Source organism: Sarcophilus harrisii, chromosome 5 (genome assembly GCF_902635505.1).
Source record: "Sarcophilus harrisii chromosome 5, mSarHar1.11, whole genome shotgun sequence".
NCBI classification, from domain to species: Eukaryota; Metazoa; Chordata; class Mammalia; order Dasyuromorphia; family Dasyuridae; genus Sarcophilus; species Sarcophilus harrisii.
The window spans coordinates 48,206,147-48,227,052 of NC_045430.1; the positions used below are offsets into that span (position 1 = coordinate 48,206,147).

Genomic DNA, 20,906 nt, shown 5'->3' on the forward strand with positions numbered 1-20,906 from the left:
GACTTCCCCTATATATGGTAATGTTACTGCTAACTACTTTGCAACTTAAAATATTATATAATCCTCTTAAAAGTCACTTAAAAGACACTGACTTAGTAATACACAAAGGAAAATATAAGATGAAACATGTTGAATGACAAATTATAACATGCAATTTGATGGGCATCCCACTGAGTTACATCATAATACCCAAATCTCTTGGATAAGCATTACACATTGATAATGAGCAGGGCTCAAAGTTGAATGTCTCCTTTTGTTAATTGTTGACTAGTGCCTTATTACACTCTGATATTGAAATAAAACTAATAGGGGATTGCCCTGAATCAGGCCAAATCCCTAACCTGAGCATTCTGGTATCCATAAAATATTAAAAATAACTAGGGATAAAGATTTCATTATATTGGACAAATGTATCCTGAATTATTAATAGAAGTTATATGAAAGATGAGAAGGTATGGAGAGATCACAATCTTCGGCAGTGAAATGAAGAAGCATTTTGAGGATATCATAGGTATATAAGAATATAAGCCACTAGAAAGTGAGGATCCTAACTTCTTTAAAGTTGCTGTTCTATAAAATTCTAGAGAGTTTTCTAATGAAAACTCAAGAAATTAACTGATGAAGAAAAGCCTTTCACAAATATACCAGTCTCAGTCTTTTTGCCAAAAGACAACATGACAATTTTGATTTAGAATTCTACAAACCAGTCCATGTTTAAACATAATTACATTTCTTTTTTCTTCCAATTTTAAAGAGTGAACTTCTCACATCATTAGCTTTTATTCAACTCATCCAGCACTGTGTACCAGCAAATGGGGAAAAAAACAATAGTGCACATGCTTAACTGCTCTTTTAAATAACAGAGGAACAGGTGTCAAAAAAAAATCTCAGAATTGGCCACAGAATCAGATGGAATTTGGCACAATAACAACTGATCATTTTTACTGAACTTATTGTAAACAGTTTCATCTATTTGTCTAATAACAGAGATTACTAAGTATGTTCTATAGTCATTCTAAATAAGTTTTTCTTTCATTTTCTGTCACCTCAGTGTTATATGTAAACTAGTGACTCATAATTATGTTTCTCTATTCTAAACCTTTGGAATGAGTATGGGAGCGCCTCATAAAAGTCCTGGTCATTCTATCCTCTTTGCAATTTGAAAAAGATGACTTTTCCTCCTACAAAATTAACTTCTCTAAGCAGGTGTTAAAAAAGAAAAAGATTTTAAGTAAAGAATCATTAAGGTCTTCTATCTTAGCAGAAAGTAAAGTCCACAAGATGAAAAGAACTCTGTAAAAGAAACTATAGGCTTAATTAAATACCAGGTCATTATTTAAGATAAGGATTCAATAATATTTCTCTCTCAGGTTACTAAATAGATCACATTCAGATTCCTCTGTTCCTAAAAACAACCAAAGAGTCTTTCCCTTTGCAAGAAATACCCTAGAGACTAAGCGACAGTGAGGAATACAAAATATCTTTAAAGTAGATCAACTCAATAAATGATTTTTAAAAACACTATTTTCCAACCCTTTCAGTTCATCTACTTAGCATGCTGAAATGAATCATTGTAACCTGCAAAGGGTTGAAAGACTTGCAATTTTGGATTCGAATGAACCCACAAGGGAAAGGTGGTTTCCATGGTTATTTCTCGGTTGCTAATTACATAGCCAATCATAATGGATGATACAGTTAAAAAACGGGGGCAAAAACATCAACTATACTAAATCACCTGATACAGAAAAAAGAAAAAAAAAACAAGAAAGAAAATTGTTTCCAGTCTCTGGATTTTAAAATTTAATAATAGCATATCCCATTTTATTTTTAATATCCCAAAAGTTTGTTTTTTCCTAATCATTAAAAAAAATATGGCCCAAAATATGATTCAGTAAAACAGATTTAGGAGATTTTTTTTAAAGTATAATAAACATCATAATATTAATAATAATGATGATGACAGCTAGCATTTATATAGCACTTTGCGATTTGCAAAGTACTTCACAAATATTAGCTCAGGTTATCTTATAGAAAACAAGGAGCAGTAGCATGAATAATTAAAAACCACAGATAATTTACCCACCTGCTTTGAACTCAACCCCTGCAGCAGAACTCACTGCTGCCAAGTGACCTTGTCTCCTGCTCAGATGACCATAGAGAATGGTCCAGTTCTAAGAACATGTAATGTTATTCCATTTATAAAATAATAAACGGTTGTTGTTTTTTTTAATGGACATGTATTAAACAAAGCAATCCTATTATGTCTTCCTCTCACTCCTCGGAAAGAAGGAAAAAAGAAAGAAGGGAGGCAGGGAAGAAGATAGGAAGAAATTTTGAAGCATCCATCTATTTTGTACAAAAGCAAAGTGAATGGAGAGAAAATCCCTGCTTCTAAGACAAATACTAGCTGGTGCTCCAAAGTATAGGACATATAGATACCTTAAGTATAGAGACTTTTTGTATCAGGATCAAGGAATGAGGCTGGTGAGCATTTGGCAAGTGATGAATGAAGGCAGAATCATGGGAATTTTAGGTTTGGACCAAGTATGATTAGTAGAAAACATTATGATGATGCTGGATAAGACAAACTCTAAGGTCCCTTTCGGTTCTAAATCTATGATCACATAATAACTAATTTGGGGAACTCTTCATGAAGAAGGTAGGATGTCAAGAGGTGGGAAATAATGAGAAAGAGGAATGAGAGAGCAAAAAGTTGGAGCTGGGCTTTACTGAACACTTATTATTTTCTCTTTATAAGCAGTCATGCTATACTATTGTCCTGCTTCTGGCTTTCTGGCTTTATAACCAATTTTAAGGAAGTCAATTCTATGGATAAATAGAAAGAAAACATGTATTAAGCTCTTGCTGAATGTCAAATATTCTAGTGGGTGTTGGGGGAGAAATACAATTAAGCAAGCTAACTCCTGTGCTACAAGAACTTAGATTCTAAAGGGAATGCCAACATAAAAAGGCTCCTGGGAAATAGAGGGGAGAGAGAAAAGAATCAGACAATACAGTTTAGCAAAATAGGAAAAATAGGAATGCAGAGGGAAAGAGAGTCTAAGCTGAAATATGACTAAAGTCTTCCCTAAAATGTTAGGTTCTTAGAAGGGATGAATAAATCATGAGAGGTGGGATCCAGGATAAAATCACCTCAGGATATCAATTCAGGCTTGAGAAAAGGGAAAAAAGGGGCAAGAGAAACTGGGGGAGGGGGAAAGTAAAGAGAGAAAGAAAGAGAGAAACAGAGAGAGTTGGAGAGAGACAGAGACAGACAGAGACACAGAGAGAGACAGAGAGAGATTAAAAACAGAGATACAGAAGGAGAAACAAAGAGAAAGAGAGACACAGAAAGAAGGGGGGAGGGAAGGACAGAGGAGGAGATTCTTTACAGAGGATAAACCAACTTGGACTGGTAAAGGGAATTTTTCTATATAAAGAAAAATCATAAGCTTATTCCTACCTCCTATCCCCCATTCCTACAAATTTGCAGTGCAGTAAAAAGGGAAATGAGATCTGGAATCAGAAAACTGGGATTTATATCTAGCTTTGCCACAAACTATACAGATCACCTTGGGCAAGCCATTTGACATCTCTAGGCTAAGACCCACAAAAACAGTCTCTCTCATTTATAAAATGAAAGGGTTGGGCTTCATAGTCATTCACATCCCACCTAATCCAAACCTTTGTCCATGGGCTCCAATTTAAAAAAAAAAAAATGATCCTGAGTATCAATAGAAAATAAAACAAAACACCAGTTTGAAGGAATATGACATACAAGTCATTTCAATCAAACAATAGGTATTTATTAAAGGCTAATTGTTTGCCAGATATTGTGCTATTATGCTGGGCAACAATAACAAAAATTAAACAGTCCCATACTGTGTGTGTGTGTGTGTGTGTGTGTGTGTGTATACATAGTGTATGTGTATTAGGTGTTTTTAGTATTAGAGTTAGGTTAGAGTGAGAAGTTGGGTATATAAATGTATGGGGGGAATGAGTACATTCCAAATTTGGGAAATATAATATACACATCTTGTTATCTGTCCTTTGTTCTGGAGATGACCAATGATATCATGAGAGTTATATCTTGACTTGTACATGAATTGAATTTAAATGAAACAGAAGTGTGCAAAGAAAAACAAAGGCAGAGTCAGGAGAAATAGCAGGATAGTCTGTCTTTACTTAAATATCAAATGAATGAAGGATAGTTATTGCCAAAATCCCTCCTGAAATGGGTTGGAGATGTATTGTGAAGGTCATTAAATGTCAGAGAGCTTTCTGCTTTGTTCTAGAGGCATGTAAAACTAAGCTTTCATGAGAATAGGTCAAAAGACAGATATCCATTTTAATAATACCAATTTGACAAGAAGTCCAATTGGAAGTCTATCTCAATGGTCCTGGGGAGATGTGATGAGGACCTTAACTAGAACGGTAGCTATGTAGGTAGAGAGAATATGAGAGATATCATAGGAGATGAACTGACAATGCTAGATTAAGTTAAATGGTTGAGGGAGGAGGAGGAGAACTTTAGTTAGAATGTCATGCCTTCTATAGAAAGAGGAAAAGTTAGAAAGAATAAAGGGTTTGGTGGGGAAAGATGAGTTCTGTTTGGAACATTTCAGGGTGAGATGTCTCTGCAACATCTAGTTAGAAATGTCTGATAAAGTTAATAATGTAAGACTGGAGCTCACGAGAGAGGGACTGAGGCTCGATATAGCTATTTGGAAATCATATGCATATAGATGATAAATGGATCCATGGGAGCTGAGAAGGTCACAAAGAGAACATAGAGAGAGGAGGCAATCTAGGACAAAGCCCTTGGCTACAAGCTACCCACAGTTGGATTGCATGGATGATGGATGATTCACTCAGGGTCAGGGAACATGCTTATTATTACCTGGACCAAGCAGATTGTGACAGGAATTTCCAATTGAGTATTTTCTTTTCTGTTTCCTCTTTTTCTCTAACCACCCTCTGAAGAATACAGACATTTCCCAGGACTAGTTGTAGGGGAGGAGGACAAAGAAGAAGAGAAGACAAACAACCAAAGCAGCTTTCCCCCCCTTCATTGTTGGCCCAGTCTTGGGCTTGATTTCATTTTCTTGATCTTAAGTCCTCAGTTCTTCATTCTTCACACTCATAGAGCCCTATCTTTGCCATACCAGCAATACTCAACAACAGAGACCTTACACACTCCTCAGAAGCAAATGAGATAAAGAAAAAAAAATCAATTTTTATTCAAGCCTGGATATTCCTAAAGAATTTATTAGGACCTAACTTCACTTTTTCTGTTAAGTTTTAGTATATTCTGGATCCACTCAATAAGGATATCAATGGAGAACCATAACTATTCTAAAATTTACAATGTTAGGGATTTTCTTGCAGCACTGAAAAGTTAAGTCCCAGGTCATAAAGCTAGGGTGTGAGTGGCAGATTTTTTTTAAGGGGGGAAAAAGAGGGAATGAGGAAGGGAATATATTCATATCCATGCATACATAAGTTAGTATATGTGTGTATATATAGGGGTGGTGAGGTGATAGTATATCACAGCCTTTTAAATAGAAACCTCTAGAGAGGCAGCATAGTATGATAGTTAGAGGTCTGAGTTCAAGTCTTACCTTTGGCATATACTAGTTGTTTGATATAATCACTTAAATTAGAACTGTAGGCACTAAGACTATAAGTTGTAGAAGACATGCAGGCCTGGTTTAGTATAGGGAGTTTGCTCTCACAATAAAATAAGTCTAGCATCAATTCCCATCTAGAGATTAGACTGACTATTCCTATTATATCAGAAAGAGAACAAAGGGGAAATGATTACGGTTAAATGCTTAGGATTCCTCAACTACGAAAATTAAAACTGATGACTACCTCCAAAAATATAGACTTCCCAGACTAACAGAGGAGGAAGTAAATTGCTTGAATAGTCCCATTTCAGAAAAAGAAATAGAACAGGCAATTAAACAACTCCCTAAGAAAAAATCCCCAGGACCAGATGGATTTACATGTGAATTTTACCAAAAATTTAAAGAACAATTGGCCCCAATGCTATATAAATTATTTGATAAAATAGGGAATGAAGGAGTCCTACCAAATTCTTTCTATGACACAGACATAGTACTGATACCTAAACCAGGTAGGCTGAAAACAGAGAAAGAAAATTATAGACCAATCTCCCTAATGAATATTGATGCTAAAATCTTAAATAAGATATTAGCAAAAAGACTACAGAAAATCATCTCCAAGATAATACACTATGATCAAGTAGGATTTATACCAGGAATGCAGGGCTGGTTCAATATTAGGAAAACTATCAATATAATTGGCCATGTTAATAACCAAATTAACAAAAACCATATGATCATCTCAATAGATGCAGAAAAAGCATTTGATAAAATCCAACATCCATTCCTATTAAAAACACTTGAGAGTATAGGAATAAATGGACTTTTCCTTAAAATAATCAGCAGCATCTATTTAAAACCATCAGTAAGCATCATATGTAATGGAGACAAACTGCAACCATTCCCAATAAGATCTGGAGTGAAACAAGGTTGCCCACTATCACCGTTACTATTTAATATTGTATTAGAAACGCTAGCTATAGCAATAAGAGCTGAGAAAGAGATTAAAGGAATAAGAATAGGCAATGAGGAAGCCAAATTATCACTCTTTGCCGATGACATGATGGTATACTTAGAGAACCCCAGAGATTCTGCTAAAAAGTTATTAGAAATAATCCACAACTTTAGCAAAGTTGCTGGTTATAAAATAAACCCACATAAGTCATCAGCATTCTTATATATCACTAACAAAATCCAACAGTCAGAGTTACAAAGAGAAATTCCATTTAAAGTAACTACTGATAATATAAAATATTTAGGAATCTATCTGCCAAGGGAAAATCAGAAACTTTATGAGCAAAATTACAGACCACTTTTCACACAAATTAAGTCTGATCTAACCAATTGGAAAAATATTAAATGCTCTTGGATAGGGCGAGCAAATATAATAAAGATGACAATATTACCTAAACTAATCTATTTATTTAGCGCTATACCAATCAGACTCCCAAAAAACTATTTTAATGACCTAGAAAAAATAACAACAAAGTTCATATGGAAAAACAAAAGGTCAAGAATTTCAAGGGAATTAATGAAAAAAAAATCAAATGATGGTGGCTTAGCTGTACCAGATCTAAAATTATATTATAGAGCAGCAGTTACCAAAACTATTTGGTATTGGCTAAGGAATAGATTAGTTGATCAGTGGAATAGATTAGGTTCAAGGGATAAAACAGTCAACAAATATAGCAACCTAGTCTTTGACAAACCCAAAGATCCCAGCTTTTGGGATAAGAACTTACTGTTTGATAAAAATTGCTGGGAAAATTGGAAACTAATATGGCAGAAACTAGGCATTGATCCATACTTAACGCCGTACACCAAGATAAGGTCAAAATGGGTTCATGACCTAGGCATAAAGAATGAAATTATTAATAAATTAGAGGAACATAGGATAGTTTACCTCTCAGACCTGTGGAAGGGGAAGGTCTTTATGACCAAAGCAGAACTAGAGATCATTACTGATCACAAAATAGAAAATTTCGATTATACCAAACTGAAAAGTTTTTGTACAAACAAAACTAATGCAGACAAGATTAGAAGGGAAGCAATAAACTGGGAAAATATTTTTACAGTCAAAGGTTCTGATAAAGGCCTCATTTCCAAAATATATAGAGAATTAACTCTAATTTATAAAAAATCAAGCCATTCTCCAATTGAAAAATGGTCAAAGGATATGAACAGACAATTCTCAGATGAAGAAATTGAAACTATTTCTAGTCATATGAAAAGATGCTCCAAGTCATTATTAATCAGAGAAATGCAAATTAAGACAACTCTAAGATACCACTACACACCTGTCAGATTGGCTAAGATGACAGGAAAAAATAATGATGATTGTTGGAGGGGATGTGGGAAAACTGGGACATTGATTCATTGTTGGTGGAGTTGTGAACGAATCCAACCATTTTGGAGAGTAGTTTGGAACTATGCTCAAAAAGTTATCAAACTGTGCATACCCTTTGATCCAGCAGTGTTACTACTGGGATTATATCCCAAAGAGATTATAAAGAAGGGAAAGGGACCTGTATGTGCACGAATGTTTGTGGCAGCCCTTTTTGTAGTGGCTAGAAACTGGAAACTGAATGGATGTCCATCAGTTGGAGAATGGCTGAATAAATTGTGGTATATGAATATTATGGAATATTACTGTTCTGTAAGAAATGACCAACAGGATGATTTCAGAAAGGCCTGGAGAGACTTACACGAACTGATGCTGAGTGAAATGAGCAGGACCAGGAGATCATTATATACTTCAACAACAATACTATATGATGACCAGTTCTGATGGACCAGGCCATCCTCAGCAACGAGATCAACCAAATCATTTCTAATGGAGCAGTAATGAACTGAACTAGCTATGCCCAGAAAGAACTCTGGGAGATGACTAAAAACCATTACATTGAATTCCCAATCCCTATATTTATGCACACCTGCATTTTTGATTTCCTTCACAAGCTAATTGTACAATATTTCAGAGTCTGATTCTTTTTGTACAGCAAAATAACGTTTTGGTCATGTATACTTATTGTGTATCTAATTTATATTTTAATATATTTAACATCTACTGGTCATCCTGCCATCTAGGGGAGGGGGTGGGGGGGTAAGAGGTGAAAAATTGGAACAAGAGGTTTGGCAATTGTTAATGCTGTAAAGTTACCCATGTATATATCCTGTAAATAAAAGGCTATTAAATTAAAAAAAATAAAAATAAAAATAAAATTAAAATTAAAACTGATACAAAAGCTACAATAGGCAGGTAGGTGGTAGAACAGAGAAGAGCTTGGCCTGGAGTCAGAAAGATCTGAATTCAAATCATGTCTCAGACATTAATCAGTGCTTATAACATAGTGCCTGGAACCAGGCAGACATCTTTCTGGGTGATTATCTGTGTGACTCTGAGCAAATCATTTAATCTCTCTTAGCCTCAATTATCTTTCCTGTAAAATGAACATAAATATAGCACCTACTTCACAAGATTGTTGGAAGAATCAAATAAGATAGTGTATGTGAAGAGCTTAAATCTTAAAATACTACACAAATATTAGTTGAATAAATAAATTCTTTAGGAATATCCAGGCTTGAATAAAAATTGATTTTTTTTCTTTATCTTATTTGCTTCTGAGGAGTGTGTAAAGTCTCTGTTATTGAGAATTGCTGGTATGGCAAAGATAGGGCCCTATGAGTGTGAAGAATGAAGAACTGAGGACTTAAGATCAAGAAAATAAAATCAAGCCCGAGACCGGGCCAACAATGAAGGGGGGAAAGCTGCTTTGGTTGTTTGTCTTCTTCTTTGTCCTCCTCCCCTACAACTAGTCCTGGGAAATGTCTGTATTCTTCAGAGGGTGGTTAGAGAAAAAGAGGGAACAGAAAAAAACTTAAGAGCTTCTAAGTTCAGGAACCCTTTCAACTTATACAGAGTGGGAATTCACCTGAAAATTATAGCCTTTTGGATATGACACTATTCAGTGTTTAAAGAATGTTTCCAGCATCATATGGCTAATAATATTAATATTAGGTATCATCAGCATCAGCATGATTATTATCCCCAATTTTTAAAGGTTGTAGAAGGAGAAAGAGGAGCAGAAAAAAAGCAGAAAAAAGGAAAAGGAAGGGAAAAGAAGGAGGAGGAGGAAGAACAGGCGGAGGAAGAGGAGGAAGACAAAGCAGCAGCAACAGCAGAGAGGGAGGAAGAGGAGGAGGAGGAGGAGAAAGCAGCAGAAGCAGAGGAAGAGGAAGAGGAGGAGGAGGAAAAGGAGGAGAATGAAGAAGGAAGATAAGGAGAAAGAAGAAGGAGAAAGAAGGAGGAGGAAGAAGGAGGAGGAGGAGGAAAAGAAGAAAAATAAAAAAAACAAGAAGAGGAGGAACAGAAAGAGGAAGAAGAGAAGAAGAAAAAAGAAGAACAGCAACAACAACAACAAGCTCTGTACATAGTTAATATGTGAGGAAAAAAATTCTTGCATCATCCCTAAAATAAAAATAATGACTTATTTTTTTTGAATTTTGCTTTCAGATTCTTTAGTTTTCTATTAAAAATTGTCAACTTTGACTAAAGTCAGATGAGTTAATAGATACTTTAAAAGAGATGAATACTTAAATTTCTTTTTTGATTTTCATTAAAATGAACAAATGAGGGAAAAACACTCCTGTTCAAAATAAGTACTTTCAAGTCATCTCATATCTCAGGGTTTCTATTTCCTTCCAGTTCTAATATTCTAGAAAATAAACTTCTCCTAAGAATCTTATCTAGAATAGGTTAGTCTAGAAAAGAAGCTATTTCTCCTCCAAGTACTCCTGTTTTGGAGACTGAAAACTTGGATTCAAATCATGGCTCTTCCAATTACCACGTGTGATTGTCAAAACTAGCCCTAAACTTCAAGGACTCATTTATCAAAATAAAGGGGCAGAGCTAGTAAGCCTCTAAGACTCCTTCTCAGTTCTATACCTCCCATTCATGATCTAGTTAGAGAGATAAAAATATCATCTATAAAGGGATGCACCAAGACCATGTTACTCAAAGAAACCAAAGTCATATAGATCCTTGACAAACAGCAAGGCTCCTGATGTCATGCTTCATGCATCCCAGTTTCCACTGCCAGGACAAATACAATATTTTTTTTTTCCTTTTAATCTATTCAGACCTGTGATTTCAAAGAGGTGAGGAGCTTCTAAGTTCAGGAACCCTTTCAACTTATACAGAGTGGGAATTCACCTGAAAATTATAGCCTTTTAGATATGACACTATTCAGTGTTTAAAGAATGTTTCCAGCATCATATGGCTAATATTATATGAGAGGCAGGGTTTAAACACAGCCTTCCTGTCTTCAAGATCAGTTCTATTCTAAACTGTATCCAAGAAAAGACTAAATAAATACTCTTCAACCAAAAGGAATAAATCTATTTATATTCCAATATGTCAGATGCACAAAAGAACCATTATAGATGAGACGCTATGAATGGACTGTGATATGACCTAGTATAAGGCCTGCAATTTTTAACACTTTGGTCCCACATTTGAGAACCAACATCTTCCCCAGAATCCAACTAAGAAGTCAGTGACTTGAGCAACAACCTGACCTCCACCATCATCAGTATCATCACTAGAATGGTCACCTCAGATTGTTTTATTTTGCATGCTTCTATACAGTCTTCTTTAAGGTAATGACTGGTGTTTTATGGATTGATTCTAGAAATGTTGCTTACTTTACCACAATATTTCCCAAGGTACGGGCCTTCAGTTTTTGCATGTTGTCATCCAAAATCATTACTGTAAAGTCAAATTAAAAAAAAATAAGTTTGGGGTAAATGTGATATTCAAGTTAATGGCTATTGAGGATTTCCAGATAATTAGAAATGGAAATAGAGCATACCTTCACATTCTTCTGAATCAAACAACAAAAATTGTTCTATAGAACAATATGTTTTAATTCTTAAGAAACATTTTTTCTAGAGACATTTCCTTATAAGAGATATTTCCCCAAAGAGTAGAAATATACAATGGTAATAGGCTACAAACCAATACATTCCTGATTTTAAAATAAATTAAAAAAAAACAGCACAGATGCAGAGCTTGAGGAGAACCATCATTTTTCTGCCAAAGATAGCCTAAAATAAGATATAATGGTTGGCATTTGCTGTTAATCCCACTGTAAATATTTTATATCCCTTTTAAACTGAATCTGAAAAAGAAGAAAGCCAGATTTACTGGGACTCAAAGATAGGCACAATATCAAGATTTGGAAAAGATTTTTGAGATCTTTTCCAACATTTTTTTTTTACAAATAAAAAAACTTAGGCACAGAGTGGTAGACTAAACTTTCCAAGATCACAAAGGGACTAAGTACAATTGGAATTTGCTTTAAATTTGGGATCATAACCTTTGTTTTATAACATGGACTTCTTCTCTGAATAATGTTTTTAAACATATAAGATAAAATACAAAGGATTACAAGGGAAATCTATTATACTGATTTAGAATTCAATATTGTAGTCAAAATGATGTAATATGAAACCATAAAACTTTCGATTTGGGAGTCTGCCTCAGAAAATTCTTATGCCTAATCTGCCTGATTCTGAATAGAATGCTTCTCAGTTCATTGCTTTCTGATGATTTGGTCAGTGCTAGTCAAATTTCGGAGACCACCCTCAATTCATCTGGAGATTATTCCCTAGTCCTACCCTTGAGACACAGAATTAGCATATTTATGATTGAAAGCTGTATAAGTGTATCTCCTTGCTTCTGTTTCTTTACTGAATTCCCTTACAATTCAGTCTACTTTATAATGGTATACCATTACTTTCAATAAAACTTTGCCCCTTGACTAGGAGATAAATTTAAATTCTTTTGAGACACCTTGTGACACTGGTCTGTGACCCCTTTCCCAATCGCAACAAAAATACAGTCAATAAATTATACAAAACATTTAAAAAAAAATGGAGTCCTTGCAAAGAACCATTGATTTAAACAGGCCCAGCTCTCCCCCTTCCCCTCAAAATTCTTCATATCTCAACAGTGACCTATAGACATTCATAAAAGAAAATGACCTATCAGAATGAGGATCACCTTACTGTAATCCTTGAAGAGCTGATCTTAATAATTTTCCTGATACTGTCACATGGCTTTCAATACTAAGTTGTCTCTGCACTGAAATGACACAAGATACTGTAGGCTTTTACTTTTATTAAGTTCCCTTCTCATTATATGCTTCCCATGAAAATAAATCATCAAGTTCTCCTGAGATCTCAATAAATCCTTGATGTTGTTTCAACTTCCATTTTATTATGAAAACTAGAAACAAACATGGCTTTCTTGGGAAGAGAAAGAGGCCATTTCTTTCACCTTCCCCAAAGGTGACTACTTTTTTCTTGTGAATTAAAAAGACAAAACAAAACAAACCCAAACCCAAAATAATAATGTTTCTGAATTTCTGGAAAATCTTGAAACAGTAAACTATCTGAAAAAGCTACTGTTTTCTTGAATATAAACACTGAAGGTTTGAGTCCCCAGGCAGTTTCTGCATGTGAATGACTTGCCTGCCAAAGAATGAAAAGCTTTTGTCATAGACTGCCCAGAGGGCTGCAGAGTTTAACTTTTTCTTATAACCAGACATAAAAATGTAGTAGAAAGCCAAAAGATAAATGCATTTAACATTTCCCTCAATAACCATCTCTTGGAAATATAGGAACCTAAAAGCTGCTTTCCTAATAAAAGCAATGCAGGGAGCAGGCTTGTTTTGGTAGAAGCAGCTGAACTTGTAATTTACTTTGTAGGGAGAAGTAAGTCACTGATTTTGTCATAGGGATGAGGTCCTGAGTCGGGGTCCTCAAACTTTTTAAATAGGGGGCCAGTTCACTGTCCCTCAGACTGTAGGAGGGCCGGACTATAGTAAAAAAAAAAAACTTTGTTTTGTGGGCCTTTAAACAAAGAAATTTCATAGCCCTGGGTGAAGGGGATAAACGTCCTCAGCTGCTGCATCCCTCAACCACACCTGTGGTTGACATAAAGAAACTTCCATGGTCCCACCCTTTGGAAGTAATCCAGTCAGAAATCCCAGCTAAATCAAATCCCTGAGGATAAATTTCCCTATGAAATATCTAATGGACCATAGCTTCTCTACTGCTCTCTTTTGAGAAAGTACCCCACTGTACATTTCTCATGGTGTCTTTCTCCTTATCTCTCTCCCATGGCACATGGCATCTCTCCTAACTCCACTGTGCCCTACTAGCTAATTAACTCTTTTAGGGTGCTAAGTTCCTTTCAGAATTTAGCCTGCCAGCTAAGAGCATACCCCAACCTTATGGGGTGCTCCTTTTCTACTGGTCATTGTGAGTTCTATTAAGAAACTTGTCTTTATATGTTCTCTCATTCTATTTCATATTTACTATTCCTGGTGTCTATTGTACCACTTATTTTGTCTGCAACCTCTTTCCCTAAATAAACTTACCTTTTGCCAGAGAGAATTTTTCACATGACTGAACTTCAACTTTTGATGCCTAAATAACAACATCTGGTGCTACATCAGCCACATCAATAGCATTTCTGCTCTGAAAAAATCATCAGTGATACTTCCACATGAGAAAAACTGTCAATGTCTTAGTGACATTTGTTTTAGAAGCAAATTTATCATTTAAGAAGTAATATGACAAAAAATTTCACAACATGAGTCAAAGAAAAATTAATTCCATGTCTGTCTTGCTATGAGGATGCAAGTATTTGTTTTTCCCTACTAAAGATTTTGAATTCTAGTCTTAAAGTTTGTAATAGAGAAGGAAAGGAAAGCCAGTCATAGTCTAATAAACATCTTAGATTTCAGAAGAAGAGATTTCAAAGTTCAGAGAAAAGATGGGAAGTAAGCATAGGAAAGATGAGAAACTCACAAAGAATGAAAAACCCTGAAGGCATATAAATTCCACTGAGGAAGAAAAAGAGGAGTGTGGATTCAAAGAGAACTCCCCCATCAATTTTTTGTTTGTTTGTTTGAAAGTATGAATGAACAATAAGAAAAAGAAATATTAAGCCCTTTTAATACTTGCCAAGCATTGTGCCAAATAGTGGGAATATAAAAACAAAAGTCCAGCCAATTCCAGCAGTCAAGAAGCTTACATTCTAATGGAGGAAGGAACCAAGGAAATAAGTATTTATTAAGTACCACTGTGCAAGCACTTTACAAATATGACTTCATTCCATCCTCACAAGCCTAGGAGGTAGGTGCTATTGTTGAGGTTAGGAAGGGACCTCAAAAGGTTGGGGGTCACACACTGGTATGTGTGGGAGTGTCTCAAAAGAATTTGCAGGCTTGAATCTGTTTCCAAGTCAAGGAGCAAAGTTTATTGTAATTGTAATGCCAATTAGAAACACTCTAAATTCCAAGAGAATTTAGCAAAGAACAGAAGCAAGGAGACAAATTTATTTAGTTCTTCATGAGTAGATACCCAAGGTAAGGAGATAGTAAGAGAGTTCCAGTACACAGATGAGTTCAAGTTATCTGGTCCAAATGAAAAATATTCTTGGATATTTAAAAAACATTATCAGTCATCTCTTAAAGACTGTGGAGATGAAGAGGTAGCACACAGAGGAAGAAGAGCTAATACTGTTCTAATTTTTTTTTTTAAAGGGAGAGAGAATGGCATTAACTCTAGGCCAGTGAACTTGCTATCAACTTCTAGCAAATTTCCATACTACATTATTAAAGAGATTATATAATTATTGAATGTCTAGGAAAGAGAACAGTATTCACTTTCTTTTTTGACAATATAACTCAACTGGACAGACCATGGAAATGCTGAAAAAATAATTTATCCAAATTTTACTATTTATCCAAATTAAATATTTAAAATATTTTAATATTTAATTTAATAAGTTAATAATATCTCTTGTGCTATTCTTGTAGGGAAAAAATGAAAGAATGCAGACCAATGTGTTCTCTAACAGGGTTTCATGATCTCGGTTCTTGGAACTTAAAAAATATTTTGATAACTTTATTTCAATGTGATTGGTTTCCTTTGTTTTACATGTTATATTTTTTGCATGTAAAATATTATTCTAAGAAAGGATCCAGAGTCTTCATCAGACTGTCAAAGGGGATCATGGAACAAAAAAAGATGAACTTCTATAGTGTTTGAAGAATTGTTGAAGAATCTAGAGATGTTTAGCTTGAAGAAGACGACATAGCAAAGATTATGGAGTCTGTCTACAGACATTTGGAAGGCTGACATGGAAAAAGGAGATTATATTTGTTCTATTTAGCTCTAGTGGGAAGAATGAAGAGTGATGGATGGAAGTCATAATCAAATTTAGGACTGATAATGATAACAAAAACATTCCTAATAATTCAAGCCCATCAAAAGAAGAATTGTTTACTTAGGGAGATAGTAAATTCTTCATTGGAAGTCTTTAGGCAATGGTTGCATGAACATTAGAAAGGATAATCTTTTTTTAAAAATTGATTCATTTTTAATTTATGGAATAAAACAGGCATTTTCATAACAGTATAATTTTTAAAAAGATTGCACATGAAATTGTAAAGCTATTACATACAATTTGTCAGTCCTTTTAAATATATAATAAAGTAAAGATATTTTATAAAGGAAGTGAATTTTCAGATCTGGGATAAACTAAATGGCCATTGAGGTCCCTTCTAGTTTTGAAATTTTGAATGCTATGAACTTTATCATTGAATTAATGATTTGACTTTGAGTGGGATATTTAACTTCTCTGGGTTTCAATTTTCTTGCTGGAGGAGGGCGAAATGATTTCTAAAGTATCTCCTAGCTCTAAGCATTCTAACCATTCCTTCCTTAATACACATGTCTACATGAAATATATTAGGCTCTTGATTATAACATTAACTTTACTACTATAAAATAGAAAATCAATGTGGAGTTTCACTAGGTCCTGCTTGACATATAACCTTTACAGAGAAAAATTGTTTCTTTATAATCATTATTTATATTTATTACATGCTAACAATGTAAGAGTTCATGTATATATAATAATAAGGACATAAATATAACATAATATCTCTACACCTGCCAGATGTCCTACAGTGAATATCATTTTTTCCCTTGGTTACAAGATGACATCTATTGTGACTATATCTTGGGAAATTTATAGACAGAGCTACACACTCAAGATCTTAAAAAATCAAGAGCATAAATTCAATAACACCTAAAATTTAACCTAACTAGACACTACTTTAGACATAAGATGGGAGGTAGTTTGCTGAAGTTTTCATGTGTTTCAAAGACAAATGTTGATTTCTTACCATTGTATCCTGGCACAGATTTTCCTGCTTGTCCTGGAGGAGGTGTTTTTGAATTTCCTAAACCAATACATGAAGCTGTAATTGGGGATCCAGTCTCTAGGGAAATGAGAGATTATTATTAGTCAACAGGAATTCTTTAAATCAATAAACTTCCATTTAACAGTTCACATTATAAAGCACACTTTATAATTTAAAAAGGGCTTTCTTTATAACAAACTTGCGAAGGTAAGTAATATAAATATGGTAACTAGATCTAAAAGAAAATGACTTAACCAAGATGACAATCTGGGAAATGGTGGAGCCAGGACAGAGCACAAATCTTCTTACTCAAATCACATGTTAATTAATTCCAGCTTACCACAGTATTCCTTCCTCATGGAAGGTATAGCTGGGGCTTCTTTAGGGCAAAGATTCATATTTAATTTAAAACACATAAACAGAGTATTTTTTTTTTCCAGTAAAGAAAGAGCATTTTAAGCTAAAGAAATTTCCTCAGAAAACAAAAACTAAGTGATCCTGAAAATTTAATAAGACATAAGGAAATACTAAAGGATCATTTAAAAAGAATGGCATTTTCTTGACTCTCATCTCAGAAAATATGAATACATTGTTATGGATGAGTAACTGGTATCCTTGAGCAGTTAGTGAGGTGGATAGAATCTGGGTCTGGAGTCAGGAAGACTCATCTTCTTGAGTTCAAAAGCAGCCTTAGGCACTTATTATCTGTGTTTGCCCAGAAAACCCCAAGTGGAGTCACAAAGAGTTAGATACAATTGAAAACTAGTGAAAACAATAAACTGGTATCCACTAACTAAAAACTTTGGGATTGAATGAATAAAGCAAAATTCTTAAAGAACGGCACAAGGAATCATTGAGGATTTCTGTCTCTAATATTGATCCTGCCACTGGCTAATGTTATTGCAAACATTATAAAATCCACATTTCATCTTTTTCTATGTACATAAACTCTTGATCTCCAAACTAGTCAGATCAATGGCAAAAATTTAGCTTTCTGGGAAGTACTCTTCATTCATGCTTGCTTATGATTTTAAAAAAAAATTATAGAGAATTGTAGAGGTATTTTTAAAAGTTGAAGATGTTTTATTACCATATTTAAGCTTCCAAACAGTTAACTTTATCCTTTACATACACAAATATATACACACATGAACAAGCATGATGTAGACACATACACATTCATATATGCACAATGCATGAATATATACATGCAGCCACTTGCATGTTTACATATATGCTCATATATTCACAAACACATGCATGCATACATGTACATACATGGATATATGCATGCATATGCCTGCATGCAAATATGGTGTATATTTGTTTATATGTTGTTCCTCCATTAGATTGTGAGCTCTTTAAGGACAAAAACTGTCTTTTGCCTTCTTTTGTCACCCAAGGATATAGCACAATGCTTGGCATACAGAAGGCACTTAATAAATGTTTATGAAATTAGATATATATACAGGTACAAATATAAATATGCACTGGAATATATATACACATATATACATAAACATCTATACATACACATGCATATCTACACATACATATGTAAACATATACAAACATGTATACTATACATATATGTAAAAGGAGGTACCAGGGAAGCCTCTGATAAGGTGACAGCATTTGCACTAAAACAACATATGAAGGGGGGGGCAAATAGGTAGTGCAATGGATAAAGCAACAGTCCTGGAGTTAGGAGGATTTGAATTCAAATCCAACTTCAGATTTAACTCCCACTGCCTCACAAAAATAAATGAATGAACAGATAGATAGGAATAAACAACCAAATAAGAAAGGAGGAAGGAAGGAAGGAAGCAAAGGAAGGAAGGAGGGAGGGAGGAAAATAGATAGATGGATAGATAAATAGATAGATAGATACATAGATAGGTAGATAGATAGATGGATGGAGGTATGTAGAAATTCGACAAAAACTCAGAAGATAGGTCATTTTAGGAATATGTTGTGTAAAAGCACAAAGATGAAAGAATGTAACTTATTAATGTGAAGGAAATTATTGTGTATATATATATATATATATATATATATATACTATACTAATAAAATTATTAACTTGTGATTCATCCTTTTTCCTATTTTTGTAAAGATCTTACTCCTTAAAAAGGTCAGTCTCTGAAGGGCATGACTGAGTAATGTGATTACTTTTAATCCATTAAGTATCTTCTGCTTATGCAGATTGAGCTTGACCCCCACCCAAATGGGACCCTGGCATTTTGTTTACTCTGTAAATAGAATCCAAACTAAGCTGGCCAATGCCATTGAGATTTAATTCAAGTGTTGTTGGACTTTTCATTAGAATTTGGGGCCACCTGGACTCAAGAAGAAATAAAGTAAGGAGAAATAAAACCAAAGAAAACTTGATGGCGTGCCAAGATTGCTAGAGGGGGTTTAAAACTCATAACCAGGTCTCATTCTCCAGCTGAACTCCCCAACCCTTCTTGCACTTTGACAAAGAAGCATTGAGGAGGGACTGAGGACTCAGTCTACTACTTTATTAAAAGTCTACCAGTCAATGTTGCTTTTCTCTTGTTGGGGAAAACACCTGCTTTAAAGGTCTTTGAGAGACTCCCTTCTTGTCTTTTTATTGTCTGTTTCAGAGAGACAGAGAACACTGACCATCAACTTATTAGTTATTGACCAGAAGAATTAATAAATTGGTTTTTAATACTTGGAAACCTTATCTCTCAAAGTTTTATTAACTGCAAGGCTATAGAATGGTTGAGTTTGTTCTTAATGTACAGTGTGTAAGACAAGAAAGTCAAAAAAGATAGGATAGCATCCAATTGTGTAGGACCTTGAATTTCAGAAAAAACAGCTTGAATTTTACCTGAGAGGACAGACCCACAATAAGATAACTTAGTATAAAGGATAAATTTTAAAAGTGGAGACTAGAAGAAGCCATTATAATGATGTATTTAACAATGAGTGCCTATATCAAAATAGTAATAGAGAGGAGTGGGCATTTACAAAAGTTATTGTCCTGGTAGAATGGCTAGGACTGGGGAACCAATTGGATTCTCTGTGAGAGGAAGGGGTAGAAGTGAAAGAGGAGGAAAAGGAAAAAGAGAAGGAAGAGGAGAATTAGAAGGAGGAAGAAGAGTAGAAGAAAAGAAAGAGGAGAAAGAGGAGGAAAAGAAGTAATAGTAATAGAAGAAGGAGAAGGAAAAGGAAAAGGAAGAGGAGGAAGAAGAGGGGAATTAAAGCAAAACACTGTTTCCAAGTATAAACACAAGAAAGGATCATTTAAATCTCGGTAAATATTTAATTACAGTTGTATAATGAAAGCTGACATTATATATACTTGTCTCTAAGTCCCAAGCATCTTTATTCAGCAATGTAATGCCTTCCTGGGCATCTGGCATGCATTTATATATGGCACAGATTAAAATTATATTTAAAAACATATCATTAACTAGTAAATATAGAAAAAAGAAAAATTGCTAACTTTACAGTCAAATGTGTATAACATCATGCCATGTGTTGATATGCAAGAAATTTTAATACAGCTCTAGGGAATGTGTACATATTTCTTCCCATATTAAGCTGAACTAATTTGACTTCGATTTAAAAAATCAATGCTATTTCATAACAGGATAATCCCCTACAGGTTACCATAAATAGAAATCTCAAGTTTCCATGTTTTGAATATATTTATCATTTAAATAATCTTTGTTTAGTACACTTTGCTGTATCTTCCATTCAGTTATAAAAGTGATTTTCCTAAAATATAAGAATAATTATGCCAGTTCCTACTCCATAATTTCCAGTGGTTCTTTATCACCTCCAATATCAAATATAAAGTTCTCTGGCATTCAAAGTCATTCACTTGTTCATCTTCCTCACCTTTGCAGTCTTTTTATCCTGCTCCTTATGTACTCTTTGGTATAGTGACTTTGATCTCCTTCCTGTTCTGCAACAAAAATTCCCTCTCCCAACTCCCAACAGGTTTCCCAAATTTGCAAAGCTC

The 20,906-nt window shown here is 34.4% G+C and overlaps 1 protein-coding gene across 1 annotated transcript in view; it reads right to left on the reverse strand.

Annotated features, from left to right (window-relative positions):
* ACSS3 (acyl-CoA synthetase short chain family member 3) overlaps window positions 1-20,906 on the reverse strand; it is a 256,373-nt gene that overhangs the window by 23,423 nt on the left and 212,044 nt on the right. The window contains exons 10-11 of the mRNA XM_031938566.1: window positions 16,892-16,987; window positions 11,331-11,394 (exon numbers count right to left, since the gene is read on the reverse strand). Coding sequence (XP_031794426.1) covers window positions 11,331-11,394; window positions 16,892-16,987 — 160 coding nt within the window. The remainder of the gene's footprint in view (window positions 1-11,330; window positions 11,395-16,891; window positions 16,988-20,906) is intronic.